This window comes from Hippopotamus amphibius, chromosome 7 (assembly GCF_030028045.1).
Source record: "Hippopotamus amphibius kiboko isolate mHipAmp2 chromosome 7, mHipAmp2.hap2, whole genome shotgun sequence".
Taxonomy (NCBI): domain Eukaryota; kingdom Metazoa; phylum Chordata; class Mammalia; order Artiodactyla; family Hippopotamidae; genus Hippopotamus; species Hippopotamus amphibius.
This window is the reverse complement of record NC_080192.1, coordinates 3,050,295-3,076,393: the sequence shown is the minus strand read 5'-3', so window position 1 is coordinate 3,076,393 and position 26,099 is coordinate 3,050,295. Positions and strand designations below refer to the sequence as shown.

At 51.2% G+C, this 26,099-nt stretch overlaps 1 protein-coding gene across 4 annotated transcripts in view; it reads left to right on the top strand.

The window, feature by feature from the left end:
* Positions 1-26,099, top strand: part of TBC1D22A (TBC1 domain family member 22A) — a 289,717-nt gene that overhangs the window by 71,026 nt on the left and 192,592 nt on the right. For all 4 annotated transcript variants that reach the window (XM_057742532.1, XM_057742530.1, XM_057742533.1 and 1 more), the window contains one exon: positions 22,928-22,998. In XM_057742532.1, the coding sequence (XP_057598515.1) occupies positions 22,928-22,998 (71 nt within the window). The remainder of the gene's footprint in view (positions 1-22,927; positions 22,999-26,099) is intronic.

Sequence of the window (26,099 nt, the reverse complement as noted above, 5' to 3'; positions counted from 1 at the left end):
CAGCACCGTCGCAGGATGTGTGAGATCCGAGATCCTGGTTCTGCGATGTTCCGCCCCATGAGGACTCGGTGCAGGCAGGCCGGTGAGCGCACCCGGGGCCCCATGAGCCCTGGGGACTCAGTGCGGTGGCGGCAGCTGGCAGCTCACCTGCAGACAGGAAGAGGTACCGCCTGGGGAAGGATTGGGGTGGGATTTTCCAGGTGCTCAGGTCAGTGGTGGTTGGGGAGGCAGGGCCGGGTGAGCCAGCTGCCAGGCTCGAGGCTCTTAGCAGGCGGCCGCTCTCTCTGTCTTTGATGAAGCGCTTGCACTGAGAGGCGTGGCCATGACCATGGACCCTTGGAGGCCTTCACGGGGTCCATGCTTTGTTGTTCATTTGGCATTTGTTGAGGGCAGGAGGCTTTTTCTTGGACGTGCTGACCTGGAGGGTGCTTCGTGGGCGCTGGGTGGCAGCCGGCAACCCTCGTCTCTCTCTGTGCCCCCGAGGCCACGGCTAGCTGCGCAGCTCAGGCTGTCGGGCGCGCGGCTCTTTCTCACGCAGGGGATGCTGTGGGCCTCGCAGCGGCCTGGGGTCCGGGTGGGCTGTGGGTGCCTGTCCTGCTCAGAGTGGACAAGAGGAGTCCAGAGAAGAGGGTGCCTCACCCCCACCCCCCCCCATCCCCTCTGGTGGCCTCCTGCCTTCCCAGGCGCCCAGGGAGTTAGCAGACCCTTCTCCGGGACCCTGCGTGGCTGCCGTGGCTGCCTGTGTCTCGCCTTTGACCTGTTGACGTGATTCAGATCCAGCCTGTCCTGATGTGTTTCTTCGAGGCTCAGCAGAAAGTCAGGAGGCTTCTGGATTGTTCTGCCTGTGTGGGATGGAGCTCAGAGGCTCGTGTCCTTGTTTCTCAGGTGTGGGCGCGGCTGCTGCTGGAGATGCCTTTTGGGTGAAAGGCTGGGGCGTGTTTTGGGCCTGGCTCTGCGGGGCCCTGCACCTGCCCTGGTCCGCTCACCTTGCTGCCTTCTGGGCCCTCAGCATTAGTGATAGCGTTTCCCTGACTCCAGACTCCTGCCAGATCCCACGTCCGTGCCTTTTCTCCCTGCTGCCCTGTTTGCACCTGCGCCCGAGCCCATCCCTTCTTGCCTCCTGTAAGCTTAGCTCTGTTGTTCCGCCTGCGCCACGAGCTGCCTGGAGATGCTGCACAGCAGCCGGCTCTCAGCCCTGGCCCAGACCTCCCTGCCCCTCTTGCAGCCTTGAGCTCTGTTCTGTCTCCCACGTGCAGAGCCTGGTTCTGTGGCCCAGAGGCCCTGTCGGACTTGGAGACTGTGTGCCTGGCACCAGCGCCCCCGGTGGGGAACCTGCTTCCCTGGCAGCCGTGCCTGGCTGTGGGCAGAATTTCGAGGGGCCTTTAAGGCCAAGAGCTTAGGCAAACGTCTGAAGAAAGCCAGAGGCTCCAAGAGGATGAGTTGCCCCTTGTTAAGCATCCTTTTGTGTTTTCAGACCTCTTTCCCCTCTTTCCACCTTCGTCCTTGGCTCTCTCTCGATTCATTGATTCTTTCATGCCTCATCTGACCCCACCCCCAGCCCCGGTCACATTTCTGAGCTGCTTATGGTGGGCAGGGATGTTACAGGTCTGCTCTAGACTGAAGGCTTGTGTGTCCTCAGTTCACAGGTTGAGCCTTAATTCTCAAGGTGATGAAGTTAGGAGATGGGTCCTTTGAGAGGTGATTAGGTCACGAGAGTGGAGCCCTTAGGAATGGGATCAGTGCTCTTATAAAAGACACCCCAGGGAGCTCCCTTGCCCTCACCCCACGTGGGAACACAGCAAGAACGTGACCGCGAGCCAGGAAGAGGGCGCTCACTGGACGCCACATCTGCTGGTGCCTTGATCTTGGACGTCCAGCCTCCAGGGCTGTGAGAAATAAATGTCTATTGTTGAGAAACCCACAGTCTCTGGTGTTTTTGTTATAGCAGCCCAAGCAGATGAAGACAAGGTACCTCTAGGGTGTGAGCAGGACCTCAGGGATGTTGAAAACAGGTGAGAGAGGTATTTAGACACCTGCTTGCAGAAACGTGCTCATCAGCCTCACTGTGGAACTTGGGGCGTAAGAATTTTTGAACATTGGAAAAATGTCCCTTTCTTGCATGGGGGGTCTTTGTGCCTGGGTCTGTGGCTGTACCGTGTGGCTGGCTTTGACCTCCGCCAGGATGTTTCCTCTGACGCTCAGGTTGCCACCCCACATTTGAGGGATGTGGGTTTTGCTTGCGGCTGCCTCCAGGTCCTCTAAGTGCCCTTTTCCTGAAATCTGGATTTTACTCCCCCCTTTGCCGAGAATGGTCTTTCCGAGTCAGCAGAGACATCCCATTTGCCCCTCGGCGCTTGAGAACGGAGCGGGATCTGAGGAGTGAGTTGTTCCTGGTGTCGCAGGTGGAGACGGGAGCCTGGGGAGAGGCCCGGTTCTCGCACGTGCTTCTGGAGCACTTACTGTGGACTGCCCCCGGGAGTCTGCTGGGCGGGCTGCGAGGAGCTGGGGGGCGCAGCAGGCCTGTTCTTGTCCTGCCTGAGGGATGGCTTCACAGTCTGCGTTTTGACCTGAAGCGTGCTGCACCTTGAAAAGATTTTCTCCTGGGATTTCTCTGACCCAGCCCCCGCCATCTCCGAGGGTCCCCCTGACTCCCTTCTGCTCCGCCCACCCGGGTGTGGTGCCCACTGTGTCACCGAGGTGCGTCTTCCACGTCCCCTTTGTAGTTCTCCCCGGCTCGCATCCTCCTGGTTTTCACTCTCCTGAGCTCCCGCCCCCAGTCCCATTGTCCTGTGGAGATGCCACTGCGGCACCCTCCGTCTTTCTCCGTCTTAAATGTGTAAAGTGTGGTAGAAAGACCACGAGCTTTGGTTTAGAGTCAGGCAGCCGAGTCTCATCCCCTCATCTGTAAAATGGGGATGAGAACTCCCCCTTGGGCTGAGAGGCTGTCCCGGGGGATGCATGCTGCCACAGCCCAGTGCTCTCTCTTCCCGTCTCTCTTTTTTTAATTGACGTGTAGGTGCTCTACAATATTATATACGTTTCAGGTGTATAGTGTAGCGAGTCACAGTTTTTAAAGGTTATACTCCGTCTGTAGTTATTATAAATACTGGCTGCATCCCCCATGTTGTGCAGTGTATCCTTGTAGCTCATTTTATACCCGATAGTTTGTACCTCCTGCCCCCTCCCCTATAGCGAACCCCCCCCAACTGGTAACCACTGGCTTGTTCTCTGTATCTGTGAGTCTGCTTCTTTTCTGTTATAGTCACTAGTTTCTTGTATGTTTTAGATTCCATGTGTGAGTGAGATCATACAGTGTTTGAATTTCTCTGTCTGACTTACTGCACTTAGCATAGTGTCCTCTAGGTCCATCCATGTGGCTGCAAATGGCAAGACTGCATTCCTTTTTATGGCCAAGTAGTAACCCATTGTATGTATGTACCGCATCTTTATCCATTCATCTGTTGAGGGACACTTAGGTTGCTTCCACATCTTGGCTGTTTAAATAATGCCGCTGTGAACATAGGGGTGCATATGTATTCTCAAGTTAGCATTTTTGGGGTTTTTTTTGGGGGGAGGGAAATGTCCAGAAGTGAAATTGCTGGATTGTATGGTAGTTCTGTTTTTAGTTTTTTGAGAAACCTCTGTACTGTCTTCCACAGTGGCTGCATCAATTTACATTTCCATCAACAGTGCACAGGGTTTCCTTTTCTCCCCACCCTCTCCCACGTTTGTTATTTGTGTTCTTTTTGATAATGGCCATTCTGACAGGCTTGAGGTGATGTCTCATTGTAGTTTTGATTTGCATTTCTCTGATGATCAGTGATGTTGAGCATCTTGTCATGTGCCTGTTGCATGTCTGCATTTCTTCTTTGGAAAAGCGTGTATTCAGGTCTTCTGCCCATTTTTTAATTGGATTTTTTGTTTTTTTTGATTGGAGTTGTATGCGCTGTTTATATATGCGGGTTATTAATCCTGTATCAGTCGTATCATCAGCAAATATTTTTTCCCATTCAGTAGGTGTCTTTTTGTTTTGTTGATGGCCTCCTTTGCTGTGCACAAGCTTTTAAGTTTAATTAGGTGCCATTTGTTTTTTAAAGTCTTTATTGAATTTGTTACAATATTGCTTCTGTTTTATGTGGTTTTTTAATTTTTGGCTCCGAGGCATGTGGGATCTTAGCTTCCCGACCAGAGATCAAAGCCGCATCCTCTGCATTGGAAGGTGAAGTCTTAACCATTGGACCACCAGGGAAGTCCCAGCTGCATTTGTTTATTTTTACTTTCATTTCCTTTGCTTTAGGAGACAGATGAAAAAAACATTGCTGTGATCTATGTCAAAAGATGTACTGCCTATGTTTTTGCTCTAGGAGTTTTATGATTCGTTCTTACATTTAGATCTTTAATCCATTTTGAGTTTATTTTTGTATGTGGTGCTAGAGTATGTTCTAATTTTATTCTTTTACATGTAGCTGTCCCGTTTTCCCAGAACCACTTATTGAAGAGAGTATCTTTTCTCCAATGTATATTCTTGCCTCCTTTGTCATAGATTAATTAACCTAAGTGTGTGGGTTTATTTCTGGGCTCTTTGTTCTGTTCCATTGATCTATGAGTCTGTTTTTGTGCCAGTACCATACTGTTTTGATGCCTGTAGCTTTGTGGTATAGTGTGAAGTCAGGGAGGGTGATTCCTCCAGCTCTGTTCCTCTTTCTCAAGATTGTTTTGGCTGTTTGGGGCCTTTTGTGTTTTCATGCAAATTAAAATTATTTGACCTACTGTGAAAAATGTCATTGATGTTTTGATAGGCAGTGCACTGAATCTGTAGATTGCCTTGGGTAGTATGTATGATCATTCAGCAGTATTAATGCTTCCAGTCCAAGAACACAGTGTATCTTTCTGTCTGTCTGTGTCATCTTCAGTTGTTCTCATCAGTGTCTTACAGCTTTCTGAGTACAGGTATTTTGCCTCTTTAGGTAGATTTATTCATAGGTATTTTATTTTGTTTATTATTATTTTTTAAAATTAATTTTATTATTTATTTGCTGCGTTGGGTCTTCGTTGCTGCATGGGCTTTCTCTAGTTGCGGGGAATGGGGGCTACTCTTTGTTGCGGTGTGTGGGCTTCTCTTGTTGTGGAGCACAGGCTCTAGGCGTGCAGGCTTCAGTAGTTGTGGGACACGGGCTCAGTAGTTGTGGCTTGTGGGCTCTTGAGCGCAGGCTCAGTAGTTGTGGCTCACGGGCTTAGTTTGCCCTGCAGCATGTGGGATCTTCCCGGGCCAGGGCTTGAACCCGTGTCCCCTGTGTTGGCAGGTGGATTCTTAACCACTGCGCCACCTGGGAAGTCCCAGTATTTTATTTTGATACGATAGTAAGTGGGACTGTTTCCTTAATTTCTCTTTCTGATAGTTCGTTTTAGTGTATAGAAGTGAAGCAGATTTTTGCATATTAACTCTGTATCCTGCAGCTTCACTGAATTCATTGATGAGCTCTAGCAGTTTTCTGGTGGCGTCTTTAGGATTTTCTATGTATAGGATCATGTCATCTGCAGTGACAGTTACTTCTTCCTTTCCAGTTTGGATTCCTTTTATTTCTTTTTCTTCTCTGATTGCTGTGTCTAGGACTTCCAATAATATGTTGAATAAAAGTGACAAGAGGGGGCATTCCTGCCTCGCTCCTGACCTTAGAGCAAGTGCTCTCAGCGTTTCATCACGGAGTGTTTAGCTGTGGGTTTGTGGTGTATGGCTGCTGTCCTGATCCTCGCCCCATTTCTCCTTTCCTCCTCCACTAGGCTGGCTACGCCTCTCTACTTTCTGTTTAAGTCACAGTTGTAACCAATCTATTTTACTCAGGGTAAAATTTGGGGGTCACTGTCAAACCTTTGCCTCTCTGTCTCAATATCTAGTTATTGCTGAAGCCTATCTGTTCATGTTCTTTCAAAATGTTCTTGTGTTGTTTCCTTCCTTCTTTGCTTTCTGTCTTTGGTGGGCCTGCCCTGGTTCAGAACTTTGTTATTCCTGCTCATCCGTTGAAGGAGCTTCCAGCTAGTCTCCTTGTGTCTCTCCCCACCCCGTAGTGCGTTCCGCGTACTAGCAGGAGGAGAATCAAACTGAAACGCGGCTTTCTCCGATGCTTGAACAGCTCCCTGCTGCTTCCAGGACAAAGATCAGACTCCTGGTGTTTAATGTCCTTCATCATCGGACTCTTAATTACGTGTTCATCTTTCTGCTCCGTCCGCCGTAGGAGCCTGCTGTCGATGGTTGATCTTTATCTAGCGCTTGTGAACTGTGACGATTAAAGTCTGTACTACAGTACAGGATGCTCTGATGGCACAACAGACAGTCGTGCAGTAATGGTGAGAAGAGCTAAGTAGTAACGGTGAGCAGTCGTTCACAGCTTCCTCCTTGTCCGGAATGTTTCTGCGTATTTCCTGTGGTCTCCGTGTCCCGGGAAGCCGTCTCATCCTTGTGCCACCCGGAGCACCCAGGCAGTGCCCTGCACACAGGTTGGTCACAGGCCCGGGTGCTGGTTTACCCTGTTGTCCTGGCATAATTGTTAATTATGCCCCCACACATTTATTTTTAACCGTGTGTCGTGCGGCTCCCCTCCCTGTGCGTAGTGGAGACAGGGTCCCACACGTGTTCTGCGCCGCAGCCGCGGCTCCTCAGACTTGCCCAGAGCCCTTCTTTCCCGCCCTTCTCCCCTGACAGGCGTAGGTTTCATATGGGCAGTTACCTCTTTAGCACCTTGTCTGTGCAGCCGCGATGCCAGGAGGTAGGCGTGCAGGGATACGTGAGACACGTATTTTGTGTCTTGGGGAGCCCTGGGTTGGGGCACAGACAGACTGGGAACCCGATACAGCTCGTGCTGGTACGCACAGAGGTGCTCACCCTTCTGGAAAAGGAAGGGGTGATTGCTTTGGTGGGGTGGAGGTGGCGTGGGGGAGCCTGGGAGGCAGGGAAGTGGTTCTGCGGATGACAGTGGACCGCCGGGGAGACACCAAGGATAGGTGGCGTCCCAGGTGGAAGCGCCCTGCTGGCCCCGGGACGGCGAAGCGAGCCTGGCTGTGCGGCGTGGGTGGAGCCCGTAAGCTGGGAGCAGAAGTGGTCAGTTTTCGGCTGTCCCTGGGCCTTGCTCTCCTTTGGTGCGTTTACATGTGAGATTAAATGCAGGGGACTGGGGGATTGTGTTGCTTTGCCTTTGTAATTAATATCGCACACTTATCTAAAATTAATTGAGCTCATCTCTGACAAGACTGTCTGCAGCCTTCCTGCCGGCAGGATCCAGCTTCCTGTCTGCTGGGCTGCTCAGTCACGTGTGGCATCTAGGAGCGTGCTTGCTGGCCTTTGGGGTCACAGCGGGGGAGGGGTCCCTCTGGAGAGCTGGAGCCTCTCTGCTCCGCACGTCCCGGGGGGGTGTCGGTCCCGGGAGCTTCGGCAGAGTGAGGGCGCAGAGCGAGTGCAGGAGGGCGGGAGCCTGAGGAGGTCCTGAGGACCTCAGGGTCCTAAACCAGACTCGTGGATGTGGCAGAAAGCTCTCGTAGGGGCTGCTAAGTGGCTGCCCCCGTGGACACTCAGGTGTCGTAGCATCAGGGCGACTGTACCTGCTGACGCCTTAACAGACTCTGCCTGTTAGGAAGGGGAGTAGCCGGCTGCCGGGGACTGTTACCAGCAAACACCGCTGACCCCAGAGGGTGTGCCGCTCAGGCCCGCTGCACACGTACGTGTGTTTCTTACTGCAGAAGTTACAGGAGACGGAGGGTCCGTCTTCATCGAGTTCTTCTGGAAAGCAAAGAAGCGAAGCTCACGCTTCTAACTTGTTTGAAAGGGTTTAGGTATTTAACATGAAATGGCAGTAGCCTTTCCTTTAATTAAATGCCACGCAGCACTGGCTGTGGGATCAATGGTATTGAAGGGAAAACAGTGTAATTGGACCTTGTGATGTGACTAACAGATGACTGGGGCTCTGTGTTGAGCGCGGGGGTGCAGGCAGGGGCTGGTCACAGGACCGCCAGGGCGCGCACGGCGCTGTCCTTCGCTGTAGACTTGAGGCACCGGCGTCTCCCTGAAGCGTTGTGGGTGTAGCTCTCCATTTCCCGTTAGTCACCTACGGATACAGCTCTCGTTGAGTCAGCTCCCTGTTATTAGACGTTTACATCATATCTTTCTTTAACCTGTAAATAATGCCACAGTAGCCATCTTCATGCATACATATCTGTTTACATTTTGGAATGTTTCTTTGGGACGGATTCCCGGAAACAAAGTGACTGGCTTAGAGGGCGAGGCCGGGATGTGAGCTGGAGGTGTCTGTCTCCATGACATCGAGTTGTAGGCCTGCCTTCAGCCCTGCGTGCTTGGTGCAGAGCGAAGCGTTTCCTGCGTTCCTGTGGCTGCTCAGGCGCACATGCAGGGCTCCGTGGGCATCTCTGGGTTGTGGCATCCTCGGAGCGGGTGCCTTGGCCTCGGGTCTTTCTGGGGGCTCCTCCAGACATGAACACGCCTGGAGCAGCACATCCAGCGGAGCGGGCCTTTTCCAGGCTTTTAGTTCCTGTAGTGAAGGATGGGGGTCCCTGGAAGGGCTCTCATTGCTCTGCACCATCCTGTCATCCAGGGGGTGGGGGGCTCCCGTGCAGTGCCGTTCAGCCTCCTCAGTTCTTTTTCTTTTTCTTTTTCTTTTTCTTTTTTAATTTTTAATTAATTTATTTTGGCTGCGTTGGGTCTTCGGTTAGGTCTTTGTTACACATGGGCTTTCTCTAGTTGCTGTGAGCGGGGACTACTCTTCTTTGCAGTGCGCAGGCTTCTCATTACAGTAGCTTTTCTTGTTGTGGAGCATGGGATCTAAGCACGTGGCTTCAGTAGTTACAGCACGTGGGCTCAGTAGTTGTGGCTTGTGGGCTCTAGTGCACAGGCTCAGTAGTTGTGGTGCACGGGCTTAGTTGCTCTGCGGCATGTGGGATCTTCCCGGACCAGGGATCGAACCCGTGTCCCTGCATTGGCAGGCGAGTTCTTAACCACTGCACCATCAGGGAAGTCCCCAGCCTCCTCAGTTCTGATCAAAACTCTGCATGCCAAGGCCCATCATTATGTTCCCTGAAACAAAGGGCCCCCCTTGCCTGGATCCGCCTGCCTAAGAAGGCGGTTAGGGTTATAAATAGCCTTTAAAAAATGCCTTATCCAGGACTTTTGGAAAATGTCTTTATTGAGATATAATCCACATACCATACAATTTACCATTTAAATGTCCAACTAAGTGGTTTTTGGTATGTTTGTAGGGTTGTGTAGCTGTCACTGCAGTACATTTCAGAGCTCAAAGAGACACCCTGGGCCCGTTAGTGGTCCCTCCCCATACCCCAGCCTCCACCCCGTCCCCAGCCCTAGGCAACCACTGACCTTCTGTCTGTGGATTTCCCTGTTCTGGACATTTCATACAATGGAATCATTCACCACGTGGCCTTTTGAGAACAGATTCTTTCACTTAGCAAAATGTTTTCAAGGTTTGTCCATGTTGCAGCGTCTATCCTTCAGTCCTTTTTGGGCCAAGTAGTCTTCCATTGTGTGGATGGCCACGATGGCCACACGTTATTTATCCGTCCACCAGCTGATGCGTACGTGGAGTGTTTCCACTTTCTGGCTGTTATGAGTAAGTGCTGCCATGAACACTCTTGTATGTGCACGTTTTTATGTGGATACGTTTTTCATTTCTGTTCTGTGTAAATCTAGGAGTGGAATTGCTGGGTCATGTGTTTAACTTTTTAAGGGACTACCAGCCTGTTTCCCAGAGGGGCTGCAGCAGTTTACATTCCTCTCAGCAGTAGACGAGGGCTCCAGTTTTTCTTTTCTCTTTTTTTTAAATTTCAGTTTTTTTGGCGTGTAGTTGATTTACAATGTGATGTTAGTTTCAGGTGTACAGCAGAGTGGTTCATGTATACATATACATATATTCATTCTTTCTTAGGGTTTTTTCTCACATAGGTTATCACGGAAGCGCCAAGTGTTCTGCTTTGTCTATTCTAGCCACCCGAGTGGGCGTGACGTGGCATCTCGCTGCGGTTTCCATTTCCCTGATGCCTAAGGATTTTGAGCATCTTTTCATGTGCCGATTGGCATCTGTGTGTCTTCTCTGAGGAAACATCTATTGAGATCCTTCGGCCTATTTTTAATTGGGTTTTTGTGGTTTTATTATTGACACCCAAGGCTCTTGACACTCAGTACCATCCTCTTTTCCTAGTGGGTTGTCGTGAGGACCAGGCTGACCATAGGGATCAGCAGGGAAGCTGACTTTGACTGGTCAGCCTGTTTCCTGGGGCAGCTGGTGGGGCCGGGGGTGGAGGCGGCCCCAACTTTCCAGGGGGGAGGGCCGAGGAGAAGCAGGACACCTGCCCTGGAGGGCGGAGCTGTATTCCTGGCGTCGCTGATGAAGCGACTTCCCTTTTAATAGGGGTTGTTTTCCCCACGGTGAACAAGTCGGGTACATTCATGGAGGAAAATTACAATAAAAAAAGAAAAAGGAAAGGAAGAGGAAAGAATCCTACTTGTAATACAAGCAAGTAACTGTGTTAAAACCGGCAAAACCGAGCAAAACAAAGGCAAATGACAGTAACAAAAATAACATTGCCAGGTTCCTTTCTGATGGCAGTACACACAGTCCCGTGTTCCTCTCTGATGGTGACACGGCCAGCTTCATCTAGTGCGTAAAACGCTTCCTGGAAATTGTTCTGAAGTGGTGTGAGGGAGGAATCCTGTTTCGCCAGGCGAATTTCCTGGAGCACCTGCGCATTAAGCAGTGAGCAGGAGATGGGCTGTTTGGCTGCTCTGTAAATCACAGGAGCGGTTCGTGCGCAGTAGTCGGGGTTCAGTGCGTGGTGCGAGGGGAAGGCGGGTGTGAGTCCTGGTTTCCTTCCTGGGGGCCTCGCTCTCGTGCGGAGCTCTTTTTGGTGGAGAGACATTTGAAAGCAGGTGATAAACTTAACTTTTAGGATTGGGGATTATCTCCTGTAGAATGACGTAGCCGTTAACCGTGGCACAGTTTCTACAATAGAACGCATCTCTGGCTTAATTTTTCATTCTTTTAAAAACGTTTCTCTTTCCGGGTTGTGAAGTGCAGCTGGGCAGCCAGCGTCTGGGGCTCGGTGGGCCTTGCCCTGTGTTTTCCTGCCAGTGGCTTCAGGCCTCTGTGTCTGTGAGCAAAGGAAATGGTGGGAGACACCGGGGGGCCTCTCCCCCTCTTTCTCAGGCTCTCAGGACTGGGGGAGCGCGCTGTCCGGCCTCTCTTGTGTGGTCACTAAACCCCTTTCCGGTGAAGTCACAGCCTCAGGCGGGGCTCCTGCTGGGGGGCCCTGGGCGAGGCCAGCGGTGCCCCTGCGCTGTGGTCAGGATGGGGAGGGGAGGCCCACCCGCTCAGAACCCACTCGAGGCCCGGGAATCTGTCTTTGCCCTGTGCCCCCGTAATTCCTGTCCTGGCTGGGAGTTAATTAGAGCCCCCTAAGTCAGGGTAGGTAATTTGATACAAAATAAAAGCGTTGCTGGCCTTCCCGTGGTCAGCCCCGCCCGCGTCCCTGCACGGTTCCTCTTAGAGCCTCGCGTGGGCCCCGGGTCAGACGCTCCCTGTGGGGAAGGCCTTTCCCTTTGTCTGTCTGCCTGGTGGACCTCACCCCACCTTTCAAGGTTCCTGTGCAGCCTTGCAGTGCAGGACTCACCCCAGGTCCTGAGCGCCAGCCGCCTCTGCTCGGCCCCGCTCTCCCCTCCCCCGGGTTCAGCTCTGTGCCCCCGAGAGGAGTGGGGAGTTTCTGCTGATGCTGAGCCCTCTAAATGCACATGCCTTCCTCACCGCAAGGAAAACCCTTACACGGAAGGAAAAGTTATAGCTGGAGAACTTATTTTGCAAAAGCTTATGTTAATTGCGGCAGTCAAGAGTCGGCAAGCTGAGACTCCCAGAACTCTTAGAAGAGCTGCCAGGCAGTGGGCATCCTTGCCTCTCAGCTTCTCCTCTTGCTGCCACACGGAGAGAAGCTGGCTCCTGAGAGCAGGGAGGGTGCAGCCCTCACCACCCCTTGCTGCCGTTTGGGCACCAGGGTCCTGCAGAAACACCTTCCAGGAGGACCCTTTAACTCCATCGCCCTCCCAGGTCTGTCTGTGGAAGCAAAACCTTGTTCCAGTTTGCCAGAGGCCAGACGGAAAGGGACAGGCGTCTTTCTCCGGCTTGCCGTACTCTTTCCTCGACCCTCCAGCCTTCTGCTTACGCAGAGTGGCGAGGCGCACCCGATGACACCTCATTTACATGTCGGTGGCTAGGAAGTTTTCCATGTCTCTGTATTCCCACCTGAGAAGAGAGGCAGGCTTCCCTGGAAAGTTAGTTACTCCATTTTGAAAGCCTGAGGGTGGTGGGGTGGTCGTGAGCTGCTCCTGGGGGCAACCGTCCCATTTGGGGGTTCCTCATGGGGTGCAGCAGTGTTCCGAAGTGGGCGCTGCAAGGGGGTCCCAGCCTGGTGGATTCCCGCCTCCGTCCCAGCACGAAGCCTGGGGCACTGGGTGTGGGGCGACTGGCAGTGGGTAGGATGCAGGGGCAGCTGGATCCAGGCTCATCCTTTGGCTGGTTCACTGGCTGCTGTGCCCCTCACAGCTGGAAGGGGTCACTGTTCTCTCCTTCCAGCTCTTTGGTCACCCAGCAAGCCCTGCGACGTTTGCTCTGAATCCTGGTGTTCCTTCTTACCGACACCCACATCCGGTCATGACACCTCTGAAATCTTCGCTTAGCACTCCCTGCCCCTCTGCCCCGCCCATGCTGGCTCCTCAGCTCCTCTGAGTGTAAATCCAGGTGGGTGGCAGGCCGTCCTGGCCTCCTCTGTGTGCTCCAAGCCCTGCCTCCTCTCCAGCCCAATTTCTCGCCAGCACCCCTCCCGTCCTCCCCGTGGGTGGGTGCACCGTGCTGAGCCATGTGCAGTTCCATGAAGATGTTTTATAGTCAACCCCACCGTGCCTTTGTGTGTGTGGCTTCCTCCAGCTGGAGGGCCCTGGGCCCTTTGGCATATACCTTACTCCACTATTTTTCTTTCCATCAAAGTAACCCACGCACCTGAAAAATGACGCAGTCGTATAAGATGTGCTAGAAACAGCAGTCCTCAGCCCCCACCCTTGCTCAGCCCTGCATCCCACCCCCACGGGCTGTCACCTTACCTTTTGGGATGGGAAGTACTTTCCTTTATATTTCTACATACCATGCAGATCCTGCAGATTTTTGCCGTCTGGCCATGTGTACTACCTTCCTGCTCTGGACGTAGAGAGGTCACCCTGTCCTCATGGCCCTCCTTCCTCCTTCCTCACCCTTGCAGTGTAGCTCATGCCATAGTGTTTGGGAAATTGGATTCACTGAGCTCTTGTGACTGGAACTCTGGTTTGGAACTGAGCCACCAGTACCCGCCGTGTGTAACTTTCTGCTTTATCCTGGAGTTGTTCCTCTGTGAGGGAGGTAGGGGCTCCTGCATAGAGATTTTTGTTGACATTTCTTGTCTGCAGTTGTCTCCTTCTTTTTTTTTTTTTGGCTGGGCTGCTCAGGTTGTGGAACCTTAGTTCCCCAACCAGGGATTGAACCCCAGCCCTTGGCAGTGGAAGCGCCACGTCCTAACCCCTGGACCGCCAGAGGAGTCTCTCGTCTCCTCCTTGATGCCCTTGTCCTTGTTTATGACATTGTTGCTTTCCTGTTGTGTTGATGAGGTCAAGGGTGGGGGCAGAGGTGAACCTGCCAGGTTTTGACTTGGCTTCGAGGTGCGTGTCAAGCAGCAGCTCCCCAGGAGTCTTCCCCATGTCCCCCTTCTCCAGAGAGGAGCCCGCCTCTTCTCGGTGTCCCACGTCACCTGCGCACCTTTCTCACACAGCATCCCTGAACACTCGCGCTGTTAGACTTTTCCTCCCTCCTTCCAGTGAGCCCCTGGAGGGTAGGACCTGGGTCGAATTGTGCCCTCCGAGGCTCCTTCAGAGTTGATCGGTGTTCATGGACTGCGTAGATCGATGTGTGTGATGGACTCGGAGCAGGGGCAGTGTGGAAGTGGCTTTGGCTCCAGGGGCAGCTTACACAAAGGGGTGCTCCATAAAGGCTGGTCAAATAGGCTGATTTATGAGACTCTCGCGAACTGTGGCTGTTAGGAGCAAGAGATGTGCTTGTTCTGCAGATCCTTCTGATGCTGGTGACAGCTCAGCTTCCGGATTAGATTCACACACGAGCACAGGGGATTGTAATGTACGTGCATTTCTTATTTTTGTTCAGTGTTTGTCCCAGATTTTAGTACTGCCAAAGTTAAAAAAGAGTAAGAATTAAAACCAGTTTCAAAAGAGATGAATATTAGGAAAAAAATAGCTTAAATTATGGGTTGATTTTTCTGTTATTCCTGGCTTTTCAGAAAAAAAAAAGGTACTTTATAATAGGAGTTCTTTGCCTGCACCATTTTGTGACAGATTTCTGGTTCAGTCTCAGAGGTGATATTTTACATCCAGTTAGAATGAACAAGTCCCAATGGCTGCATGGTTTGGGCTCACAGAGTGAGCTGACTAATTACATCAATAAGCGTAACAGAATCGTGTTCTTGCATTTCTGTAGTATGTCACAGTGCTTTCCCATGTATCGTCCCTCTGTTTCTTGTGAAAATTCTGTGACTTAAGGGAGGAAGGTATCCTTATTTTGTCATACGTTTTAGAGGATAGAGGAAGAAACTGGGGCTCGGGGGAGATTAAGAGGGTTGACCAAGGCCACACAGATTCTTGTTGGCCACGCTGGACCTTGAACCCGGGTCCATTGAATCCACAACCAGTGTTTGTCGCTATACCCCACTCTGCTTCCTTTGATCATGGAGTGTCTGCAGTGTCAGCTTCCCAGGTGGGAATTTATGGAGAAGGAAAGACTCAGTACAGATGAGTATGAAGTTGTGATATTGGTGTTGTTTTCATAAAAATGTTTCCAAATTTTATTTTTTAGAAAACAAATGCGCGATTGTAGAAGAAATGCCATTTATTTCTTATTCATTTTCTGTTTATTGAAGTATTCCTTACATCTTAGTTTTCTCTCTTAGATGACTAGTGACTTTACAGTTCTGATTCCAAGAAATACGGGGACAGAGAGCTGAAAGAAAAGCCAAATGCAGGCTATAAACATAAAGACTCAGGCAGTTGAAATAAAAGGTGGATAAAGATATGCCAGGGAAGCGCTAATCATAGGAAAACTGATTTGCTTATAATAATATCAGAAAAAATAAGCATCAAGGCGCGGAGTTTTATTAAGACCAAGGGATGTTTCATAATGATAAGAGGTTCTACTCATTAAGTAGAGATATCTTTCCTAATTGCATGTGTACCTAATAATACAGCTTCATAACGCATTCACAGAAATAAACGTTGACAGAAATAAAGACATAGACGAATTTACAGCTGTAGGCAGAAATGTTAACCCCTTCCCTGAGTAATTGATAGATTAGGTAAATTTAAAAATCAGTGAAGATAGGGTAGTATGCAGAGTGCTATCAGCCAGCTGGATCTAACTGGTCTGTAGAACACCCATCCACCAGCTGAGGAATGCACATTCTTCTCAAGGACATGCAGCACATCTGCCAAGTAGACCACATGCGCTGGCAGAGCAAGTCATGGTGAATATCAGAGGACTGAGAGAACACCAGGTGCATCTGGCCAGATGCTTTGAATTAGAAACCAGTCTACTGTGATACCCAGGAAATCTTCAAATACTTGGAAATTTATCCACATACTTCTAAGTCACGGATCAAAGAAATCACAAGTATTTCAAACTGAATGATAATGATAACATATCAAAATGTATGTGATGCAAACTAAAACAGTGCTTAAGGGAAGCTTATACCTTTAAATGCCTGTGTTAGAAAAGCGTGAAGGTTCACATCTGTGATCAAAGCTTCCGCCTTAGGAAGCTGGGGAAAGAGGATGGAATTAAACCAAATAAAAGAAGGGAAGTAAAATAAGGGTGGAAATCAGTAAACTGGAAAACAGATAAACAAGAGCAAGAATCAATAAAATCTAACATTAGTTTTTTGAAAAGATCAATAAAAACTTTTAGACTTGACCAATGGGAAAAAAGAGAAAACACAAATTACCAGTGTCAGAAATGAAAGAGGAAACATCACTACAGACCCTAGGGACGTTAAAAAATAATAAGGGGATATTTGTTTACAACTTTATGCCACTAAATTCAGGAACTTATAGGAAATGAACATATTCCTTGAGAAACGTACCCTAAGAAAACCGATGCAAGAGGCAGTTGGAAACTTTCATATCCCCGTATCAATTAAAGAATGCATTTGTGGGACTTTCCTGGCCGTCCAGTGGTTAAGACTCCACGCTCCCACTGCAGGAGGCCTGGGTTCCATCCCTGGTCGGGGAACTAAGATCCTGCATGCCACATGGTGTGACCAAATTGTAATAAAAAAAACCTTCGCGTGAGGAAAGTGTCAGGGTCAAGTGGCTTTTCTAGTGAACCCTGTCAGACACTTGACATAATACCCATTCTCCTGATGCTCTTTCAGAAAAGAGAGGAGAAACATTTCTCAGCTTATTATAATGTTAAGGCAGAATAACCCTCATACCAAAACCTTACAAAAACGTTGTAAGAAAAAGAAACTGGAGACCAATATTGCTGATGAATATAGACAGAAGTGTCTTCAAAATATATTAGTAAATTTTTTGCTTCGACCTGTAGAGGATTAACTGCCAAACGGATTGCTTTCCTGTTGTAACACCTGGAAAACTGCTCCAAGTACGTGGAACCGCTGCCAGCGGACCTTGGGGAACAGGTGATGCAGGGCTGTGGTCCTGAGGGCAGGGGAACAGCAGGGTGAGCTTTGAGTTTGCTCTGTTTACAGTCAGAGGCAGTTTGCAGGCTGCAGCACAACGGACCCTGGGGTCTTGCTGGGTTGAGGACTCAGGAAAGGGGTTCCCAGAGGGCGAGACAGCGCATGGAGCAGAGCGCTGGGCAGGAGAGAGTAACCAGAGGCAGAGCCCGGGTGTCTGCAGAGCGTCCCTGCCAGTCCCTGCGGAGTGCTGGTCTGTTCTTGGGTGGGGTGAAATGCCGTGCGGCGGGGAAAGCATCCCCAGGAAGCAGCCAGTCGAACAACCACCAGAGCTCACGCAGGCGCTGGCTGGGGGGTGTCACTGGCTGTCGCTCGCTGCCGGTACTGGGCCTGGAAAGTCGCTCTGTCCAGTAGCTGAATGTGGGAGAAACCCTGTGTGCCTGGGCCCTGAGTGCTGGAGAAAACACTCTCTTGCAGGGCCTATGCACAGGAGAAAGCCTGCGCTGGGCGGGTGAGGCGAGAGCTGAAGGGAACGGGGGGCTGCCGCACAGCAGCCTGGTGAACCCGGACCAGAGCGGCCCTTGCTCCTCGCCTGTCCCTCCTTCACCCTCTGCTGAGAAGGAGAGCGTCATGCTGGCTGACCAAGGAGAAATATTTACAGGACCCAGTTCCATGATCCCAGAGGCAGCAGATTGATAACGGGCACATCTGACATTCAAAAACAAAAAAGACCAAAAAAACATAACAAAGCCCAGGCTTGCAAGGAAACAGGAATATATGACCTAGAATCAGGAGAAAGATCAGTCATTAGAAACAGACCCACGGATCAGTAATACAATTATGAACAACCCAATAGAAAGGTGGGTAAAAGTTTTTAATATAAACTTTATAAAGGGTTTAGACATGGCCCGAAAGCACGTGAAAATCTGTCCAGTGTGCAGCATCCTTAGTCGTCGTGGGATGGCTAACTAAAACCATGACGGCGTACCATTTAACATTTAGGGCAAAGTCTAAAATTAAAGGCTGGCAACGCTGAATTCTGACCGGGACGTGGAGCAGTTAAAACTTTCGTGCATGAGTGGTGGGAAGTGTAAAATGTACAGCCACTCTGAAGAACCACATGGTGGTTTTTTTTCGAATAAAGTTAAACATATATCTGTCCTAGGACCTGACAGTTCCACTACTTCACATTTGCCTAATAGAACTGGAGACGTACACCCACAGCGCGGGTACCCACAGGAGTGCTCATAGCAGCTTTGTCATGGAGGGGAGCTTGTGAATAACCCAGGTGTCTGTGAGCAGGTGGAGACCTAAACAAATGGTGATATATTCGTGGAAAAGAACACCGTCTCTGCTTGTAAGGAACGAACTGCTGCTACACGCGCGGCTCTCACAGACACATTATGAACAAAGAGGTAGGCCACAGATGAGGCCATCCTGTTTGTAGTATTTACGTGAATTTTAAGGCCGGGCAGAGCTGATCTATGGTGGTAGATATCAGAGAGGGATTAGCTCGGCGTGGGGGCGAGGAAGTACGGGAAGAGGGTGAGAGGAGTGTTCCCAGTCTTCTTGGGGGGCTATATTCATTCTTTTATTGTATCTAAATTACACTTTGATTAAAAATGTGGACCCCCAAAACAGCAACAACAAAAACAAAACACCTCTAAAGGGCTGGGGGAGGGACTTGGACTTTCCCCTCTCCAGTACTCACTGCCAGGTAACCGCAAGGCACTGCATCAGGACAGACAAGCAGGAGCCTCACGGGGTCTGACCTCCAGGAGCTCGTAAGCCACTTGTAGGAGATGAGACCAGTGCTCATGGCACGGCCCTGAAGGTGGCTCTTAGGTGGGTGGGCTCCGGGCTCCGGGCGGCACTCACAGAAGCGGAAAGTGGGTGAGGGCTGGAGTCACCAGGGAGGTGTCCTATTTCTGGCAGAGGCCGAGTGGGGCCTGGAAGGCTGGGTGGATTTTGAAAAGTTGGAGGTGAAGGTGGAGATGCCACAGGCACTTTGCAGGAACACAGTAGGGTGCACGATGAAAAGTACATCTTCACCGTCCTTGAGCCCATTGCCTGAACCCCTCCTCAGTCTGGGGCTTCTCAGTTCATGTGTGTGCTGGCAGAATATTCAGTGTGGCGACCTTCTGTTCTCTGTTCACTTCATAATTTAGAGAAATTTGTTGTATATCCACCCACAAAAAGATACCCATTCATTTCCATGGTGATATTGTCGTCCAGTGGGGATGTAACAGGGTTTTTAATCATCTCCCTATTAATAGACACTTTGTTTCTGGTTTTGTGTTATGATAATACCCAGATGAACACCCTTGTGTACAATCCTCATGAACCTTTGCAGACATCCCTGTAGAATAGGTTCCTTCAGGTGAAGGTGCTGCTCAAGCGTTATACACCTTTAAAATTTGACCAACAAAAAAATTACATGAATATACACTCTTATCAAACTGTAAGAGAGTGACTGTTTACCCAGAATCTCATCAATATCGGGCATTATTCATTAAAGATTCTAACTTTTGACAAGTATCTTGTTTTAATAGTGTAGTTCTTTGATCACCATTAAGGTTATTGCCTAGTTTTGTACCTTTTTTTACCCATTTCTGTCTCCTGTGAATTTTCCATTTCTCTGTGGATTGATCAGTCTTACTTTTGTATGTGTTCTTTATATACTAGTGATGTTAACCTTTTCATATTTTATGTTGCGTGTGTATTTTTCAGATGTCATTTTTTTAAACATAGTTTCTGTACAAGTCATTTTAAACTTTTATAGAGTTAGTTAGGCTTTTTATTTATAGTTTCTGAGATTTGTGTCCTGCTTAGGAAGACCTTTCTCCCATCCCAAAGACAGCAAGATATTCTCTTATATTTTCTTGTGTTTTTAAAATCATTCCTTTATACACACACATTCCATTTAGATCTTTGGATCTTTAATCATCTAGAAATATGTTTTTGTATGGTAAGATGCGTGGTCTACGTGGTCTAACTTACTTCTCTGAAAATAGATGCTATGTTGTTGGGATGTCATTGGTGGTGGTCCCCTTGATTTGAAAGGCTCTTTTCATCACAACTAAATACAAGTTTGATTTGAACCATTTATTCTGTTACACTGGTCTCTTCACCTTAGTTTTGCTCTTAGAACCCTAGTGTCTTAATTATTGTAGCCTAGTATACATTTTCTTATCTGTTAATGCAAATTGTTTCACATTGTTCTTTTTGGAAATTTTATCAGTTGTTCTTATGCATTTGCTCTTCCAGATGAACTTCAGCTTATTAAGTTTCAGTCTGTTCTGAAACCTACATACAGTCTATCCTCTTGGAATTTTGATTGGCTTTTTGCTTTGTACTTGAAGATGGACAGTTGACAGCATTGTAATTTTGAGCCTTAGATCCAGTCTTCCGTGTCTTCTTGCTCTTATCTCCTGATTTTCTTGGCCGTTTCCCTTCTCTCCTTGTCACCATCCTAGCCACCGTCACCTCTGCCTTGGACTTCGTAAGTAGCCCCTCCAGTGGGCTCCTTGTGGCCACTGGCCCCTCTGATGCGTCGTCCACCCTGTGGTTGAGGCTTTGCATACGTGGTTCCCTGGGCCCAGACTGTTCCCCTTCCGGCCCCTCTTCTCTCAGTTGACCTCTCCGCATCTCTGGGTCTTATTTCAGTTCTCATGGCCTCAAGGACGCCTTCCTTATGGGGTACACTTTCCCAGCGAGGACTTCATCGTGCTCTTCACCTCGTCTTCTAAGACTTAGTCCGGTTGTGATTGTACATTTGCCGTGTCCTTGGCGTGGAGGTGAGCTCCCTGTACGTGGGGCCGTGTGCTGGTCACGTGTGTAACGCCCCTCCCGCCAGCCGTGTGCCCGGCCCCCCACACGTGTCCCTTAAATACTTGTTAACGCCCGTCAGTGAGCTCTGCGCTTTCCTCTGTTTCTCTGTGTCTTTAGGTAAAACCGTGTAGTTCTGTTCATGTGGTGGTGTGCATTGCTTGTCAAGGTTATGCCTGCAGCATTTTCTATTTATGTTTTGTCAGTAGGGACAAGCTGTTGATTTTTCACCCTCGTATCTGCCCGTCGTGCTGGACTCAGAATCCGGTTCCTGCCTGTCTCCCGGTGCTGCCGGCCTGTCTGCTGGCTTCGTCCGCAGACTGGCGGGTGCCAGGGGGCCGGGTGGCTGCGACGTCCCCTGCCTGGCATCAGAGCAGCAGCCAGAGGGAGCGAGAGAGGGGCCCCGACACACTCCCCAGCGGCCAGGAGGCCCTCTCTCCGCTGCTTTGCTCTCTCTTCTCGGTGGGTCACCTAGGGCCCGGGCCCATCGCCCAATCCGTCACCACTGGGGGCGTGGCTTGGCTCCAGTTTAGAGCGGGGCTGGTGGGTTCAGCCTCCCCTGGGCTTCTGGGGGTGTGTGTGTGGTCACTTTGCATGACCAGGATTCTGCTGGAAAGGTGGAAGGGGCGCGTGGGCCGGGGTGAAAGTGACCCCTGACACCCGTCAGAGCGGCCGTGAGGTCTCCCCTCCACCCAGTCGGGCGCCATCCGCTCGTTCCTGGCGTGAATCCTGCCGGTGTCTGCTGGTCTTCGGGTATCCAGGTGTGTCTCGATCTGCTGAGGTTTGTGTTTGGACCTCTTTTGTCTGTGCTACACGAAGTCTTCATAGTCACGAAGTTAAAGGTGGGGAAGGGCTCTGGGACGTGACGCGCGCCTGGTGCCTGTGCCACCACGGCCACGTCGCCTGACCGCCCCGGGGCTGCTCCTCACCAGGGTCGCAGCCCTAAGTAACTCGAGCTGTTTGGAGGATCCGATAATACATATATAGAGGCTCCTTTTAAACACTGGAGCTCACACAGAGTCAGAACTGTGTCTCATACTGTCTGCTTAAGGTACCATTTTTGTGAATTTCTTTCATGAAGAGAGAGGCTGCAAGAACATTCATGACCGAGATGTCTCTCGGCTTTCTTCATAATCGTCAGAAAGCCAGCCTCACGCGGTCAGAGAGGCGCCGGGAACATGACTGGTAAACACTGCATTATTGGTGTTCGGATATTAGGTTCCTGCTTTCCATAACATCCTTAGGGGACCGGGGAAGATTTGATATTTTCTGAGATTGCCGTAAAATGCAAGTTATTGCTGGTCCTGTTGCCCCATTATTCTGTGCTTATGATACTTAGACTTTAGGAATTGGGAAAAGATTAGATGTCAGGACTTTGTATTCTGTTGCGTGTATTACCAAAGTCTTCTCTTTAATCATTTTTTTATTCCTAGTATTAATCATTCGCTCTGAGCTGTTAGGAGAAGAACCTAATGGTGGATTCCTACCTTAAAGGACAGAAATAATTGCTTCAGTTTCCGTGGGATTGAGTGCTCTCTACCCCCAAATTGAAATGCGTTCTCTAGCCATTTGGGGCATGTGATGGAGACACTCGAGGAGACCCAGAAGGTCAGACAGAATTCAGGGGCCCTCATCCTTGCCCCCAGCACCAGCTGCGCCCAGACTGTGCCCCGTCCTGCCCTTGGTCCCAGCTCCTCTGCCCCGGCCAGCCCCGCGCCCCACCCCCCACCTGTAGGTGTGTGTCAGGGCAGCAGTGACTTATCCTCTTAAGTCTGCCTTGAAGCTTGTCCTCGGCCTGTGTCGTGTGGCTCTGTCCTTAGTGGCTGTGTAGACACAGGCTCGTCTCCGTGAAGTGGTGTCTTTCAAAACCAGTTCTGAGAAAAACACCTCACGTAGGTCTTCTTAAGCAGTTAAGTAGTGAGGGTGACGTGGGATGAAGGAAAAATGTGACCCCGGGAGGGGGAGGGAGTGAGGGAGGGGGTGAGGGGGAGAGAGACAGAAGGAAGAGGGCGGGAGGGAAGCTGCGTCCTCGGACCTCGCCTGTCCCCGTGGCTCCAGTGACATCTGGGCTGCGTGCAGCAAACATGTGCTGAGGTTTCAGTGTGAACAGGGCCCATTTAGCGTTGCCTGAAAAGAGTGTAACTCCTCCTGTCTGTTGAGAACAATCAGTATCTGGTATTTTTGTCATTTAGGTTCACTCTGGGGTCATCTCCTGGCTCCTTGCCCCCTCGTAGCTGGTGGAGGATGTTACCGCTCGGGAGGAGGTTGCCCGCTGTTTGTAACCCTGTTCTGCCCTCTTTTTTGTCAACAGAAGAATTGCGGAAGTTGAGCTGGTCAGGGATCCCGAAGCCCGTCCGTGCCATCACGTGGAAGCTGCTCTCAGTAAGTCCCCCAGGGCCGCCTTCCTCCCGCGAGGACGGGCTCCCCTGGCCTGGCCGCGCTCCCGGCCCCCACGGGGGCCCTGTCTCCGCTGTGCTGATCCGGGCCTTTGCCAGGGCTGCGATGGCATTTCCCATCCTGTGCTTAATTTCAAGCTTGGTGTGACAAGGCTGGCGGAAAATGAGGATGAGTCATCATTTATGACAGCGGTATTGTTTTTCTCTGATTTTATTATTTTTTAAGTCTTTGTGGTATTTCCAAAGCTGTGATATAGAAAGGTTCTAGCATAGATTATTTCAACTCTGAGGATCCAAACAGGGAAATACGTTTGACTGAGGTTTTTTGTTTTCCTTTAATGTTATTAGTGATGACATTAGAAACAGTTTGTGTTTTCGTGGTGGAGACTGGAGTTGTGGCTTCCTCACCCCTAACGCTGGGCTGCCCGTCGTGAGGGCTTCCGGAGAAGGTCGGGTGCTGGTCATTCACCCGAGTCAAATGTCAGAAGTGAGCGTGGCCTTGCTGAAAATTTCAGAATTTCAGAATAGTTTATTGACAGCTTTCTTCCCTTTTCCTTTTTTGTTATTGTTGGAGTTAAGTCAATAGGGACCCCTAAGAGTTTACTTTAAATTGGGTCCGACGTTCAGTATTTAAAAGACTTTCTTGCTAATCAGTCTTAATAAAGTTGCAGCTTAGTACCTCGTAATCCTAAATGCAGATGCAGCTCTGCATGGTGAATATTTATTGATTAAATATTCTCCTGCAATTAAAATTAGACCTGCTGCCATCGCTTATGCTTTTGTTGTTTGGTGTTTTTTACTTTAAGCGTTTGTATCCAGTTTTCCAAATGTCCTCTTAGATAGGTTGCAGGACGTTTGGATGAAAATACCTTTAGGAGCCTCTGTTGCGGCTTTGTCTTTGTGAAGGGTGTGCTGCGCCCGGTGGGAAGTCCTGCGTGACTTACCTTGTCCCATCTGCTTTCCTTTAGTTCTCAGCCTCTGTGGTCATGGTTTAGATCTCCCCACGGGCTGCCTGGTGATTGCCGTGGAAGAAGGGCCACTTGGGGCTCCATGGACCAAGGGGCAGAGGGGGAGACGGTGGGGGCTCTGCTTGCCTGGTCTGAAGGGGCGGGAGGGGAGGTGAGGAGGGTCTGTACTGAGGAGCACTGGGGACGCAGGTGAAAGAAAGTCCAGTCTGCTTGGGCACAGTTACTCACTTCACCACCGTGATTACAGGCGCCCTGTGCCCGCAGGCAGAGGGGAGTTAGGCACTAGCCCACCACGGTGGCGGGGGGACGGGGCTTGGGTTTGGTCAGGGGTGCAGCAGGGCTTGGTCTGGCAACCACAGACTGGGATGTGTAGGATGCAGGCAGGCACTGTGGGTGAGAAGAGGGTGGCAGTGTAAGTGCTGAGGGACCCTGAACCAGGGAGGATTCACTCCCAGGGTCTGCAGGTGGTGGCGGCGGTTGGAGGGAGAAGGGATGAGCTGAGTGGGGCAGCTCTGGCCTCTTAGGCTTGTGTGGATGAATGAGTTATAAAAAATAAAGCATTGGGGTCAATGAGCAGAGCCTGTCTTTCCAGGGGAGGGCACCCAGAGAGAGGGGGCCATTCCAGGGCAGTGCAGACTCACATGATGCCCGGCGGGGCTTCATCTCGAAGGGTGTGTCAGGGTTCCCGGGTGAGGGAGATGGGGCAGTCATGTGACCTGGGGGGGTGCAGCAGGGGTGGGACCAGCAGGAGTCAAGGCCGAGGTGAGCTGCCTCCTCAGAAGCCAGCGGGTTGACCCCTTGGACGAGGGAGGGGCTGGGCAGGTGGGGGAGCTGGAACCAGGGGGGGCCAGGTACTCAGGGGCCCTGGCACGTGGCTTGGGCTGCATCCTGAAGGCTTGAAGCGAGGGGTGGGGAGGCTGCATTCCTGGTGAAGCCAGGAGCCTCTTGGAGGGGCTGTTGGTTGGCTTGTCCATTCATTTGATCAGTATTGACTGAGCACTTTCCGTGCCTCAGGCACTGTGTTTGATGCCGGGAAATAGCAGAGCAGGGAAAACGACCAGGCCCCTGTCCCTCACGGGCCGGTTTCCTCTGCCTCCCCCAAACAGAGCTGGGTCTCACTGCACAAGAGGAGCCCATCTTCCCAGGCGTCTGCATCCCCAGTGCGCTGCTCTCCCCAGGTCTCTTCCTTTGCTTTTTCGCAAGCATTTATTGAGTGCTTGCTGTGTACCAGACTGTGCATGTGCGACAGATTCCTGTGGAAGCGGCGGTCTGTGCCCCTTGGAAGGGGGTTAGAGCCGGGACGGGGAGAACGGGAAGGGGAGGAGGCGTCTAGGCTGCAGGTGTGGTTGGGACTCGGGCAGCTGAGGAGGAGGCCCGCGCGGGCGCGTCCTGTGCTCACTGACCGTCCAGCCTGTGCAGACGAGCAGGGGGCACCCCGGCCTGCAGGGCTCCCGGGCTGCACGTGTGTGGCCTTGGCGGTGAGGAGGGGCACCCAGGGGCAGGGAACCCACCGGGCTGAGGGGTGCGGGGCAGACACGGGTGTGGACAGGCGGAAGGCGGGCAGAACCGTGGAGCCATCGCCTCCCGTCCTGTGAACCTGACCTGGGCCTTGTTTATGAGTGTCCCTGCGCGTCCTGTGGGTGCCCCCGGTGCGGTCAGCCTCAGCACATGTCCTGTGGCAGGAGGCTGGGGCGCACGGTGAACCCCGCTCCTCACACAGCCCTGATTCAGCAGGTGTATGTCATGCGTCTGCCCTCGGCTGGGCCTTTTGCAAGCGCCAGGCCCAAGGGTGTCGTGGAGGATGGTGGGGAGACCCAGCGGGCTCCTGGGGCCAGGGTGGGGAGGTGTGGGGAGGAGTCTCCCAGTCAGGGCTGCTTCTCAGTCATTCTCTGCCGCCGGGGGTCTCACGCAGCCTCACACGACCCTCTCCTGGGGAGCGCTCACGGATCCTGACGTCTGGGCCCACAGAGCTGAGCTGAGTCTCGGGGTGACTGAGGGCTCGGGCAGGTACCGACCCTGGCGTGCTGTGACGTGGGGTCTGCTGAGCACCCGTCCCTGGCTGGGCGGCGGAGGGAGGGAGCGGCAGGGACACGGTGGCGTCGGGCCTGCTCTTGACCTG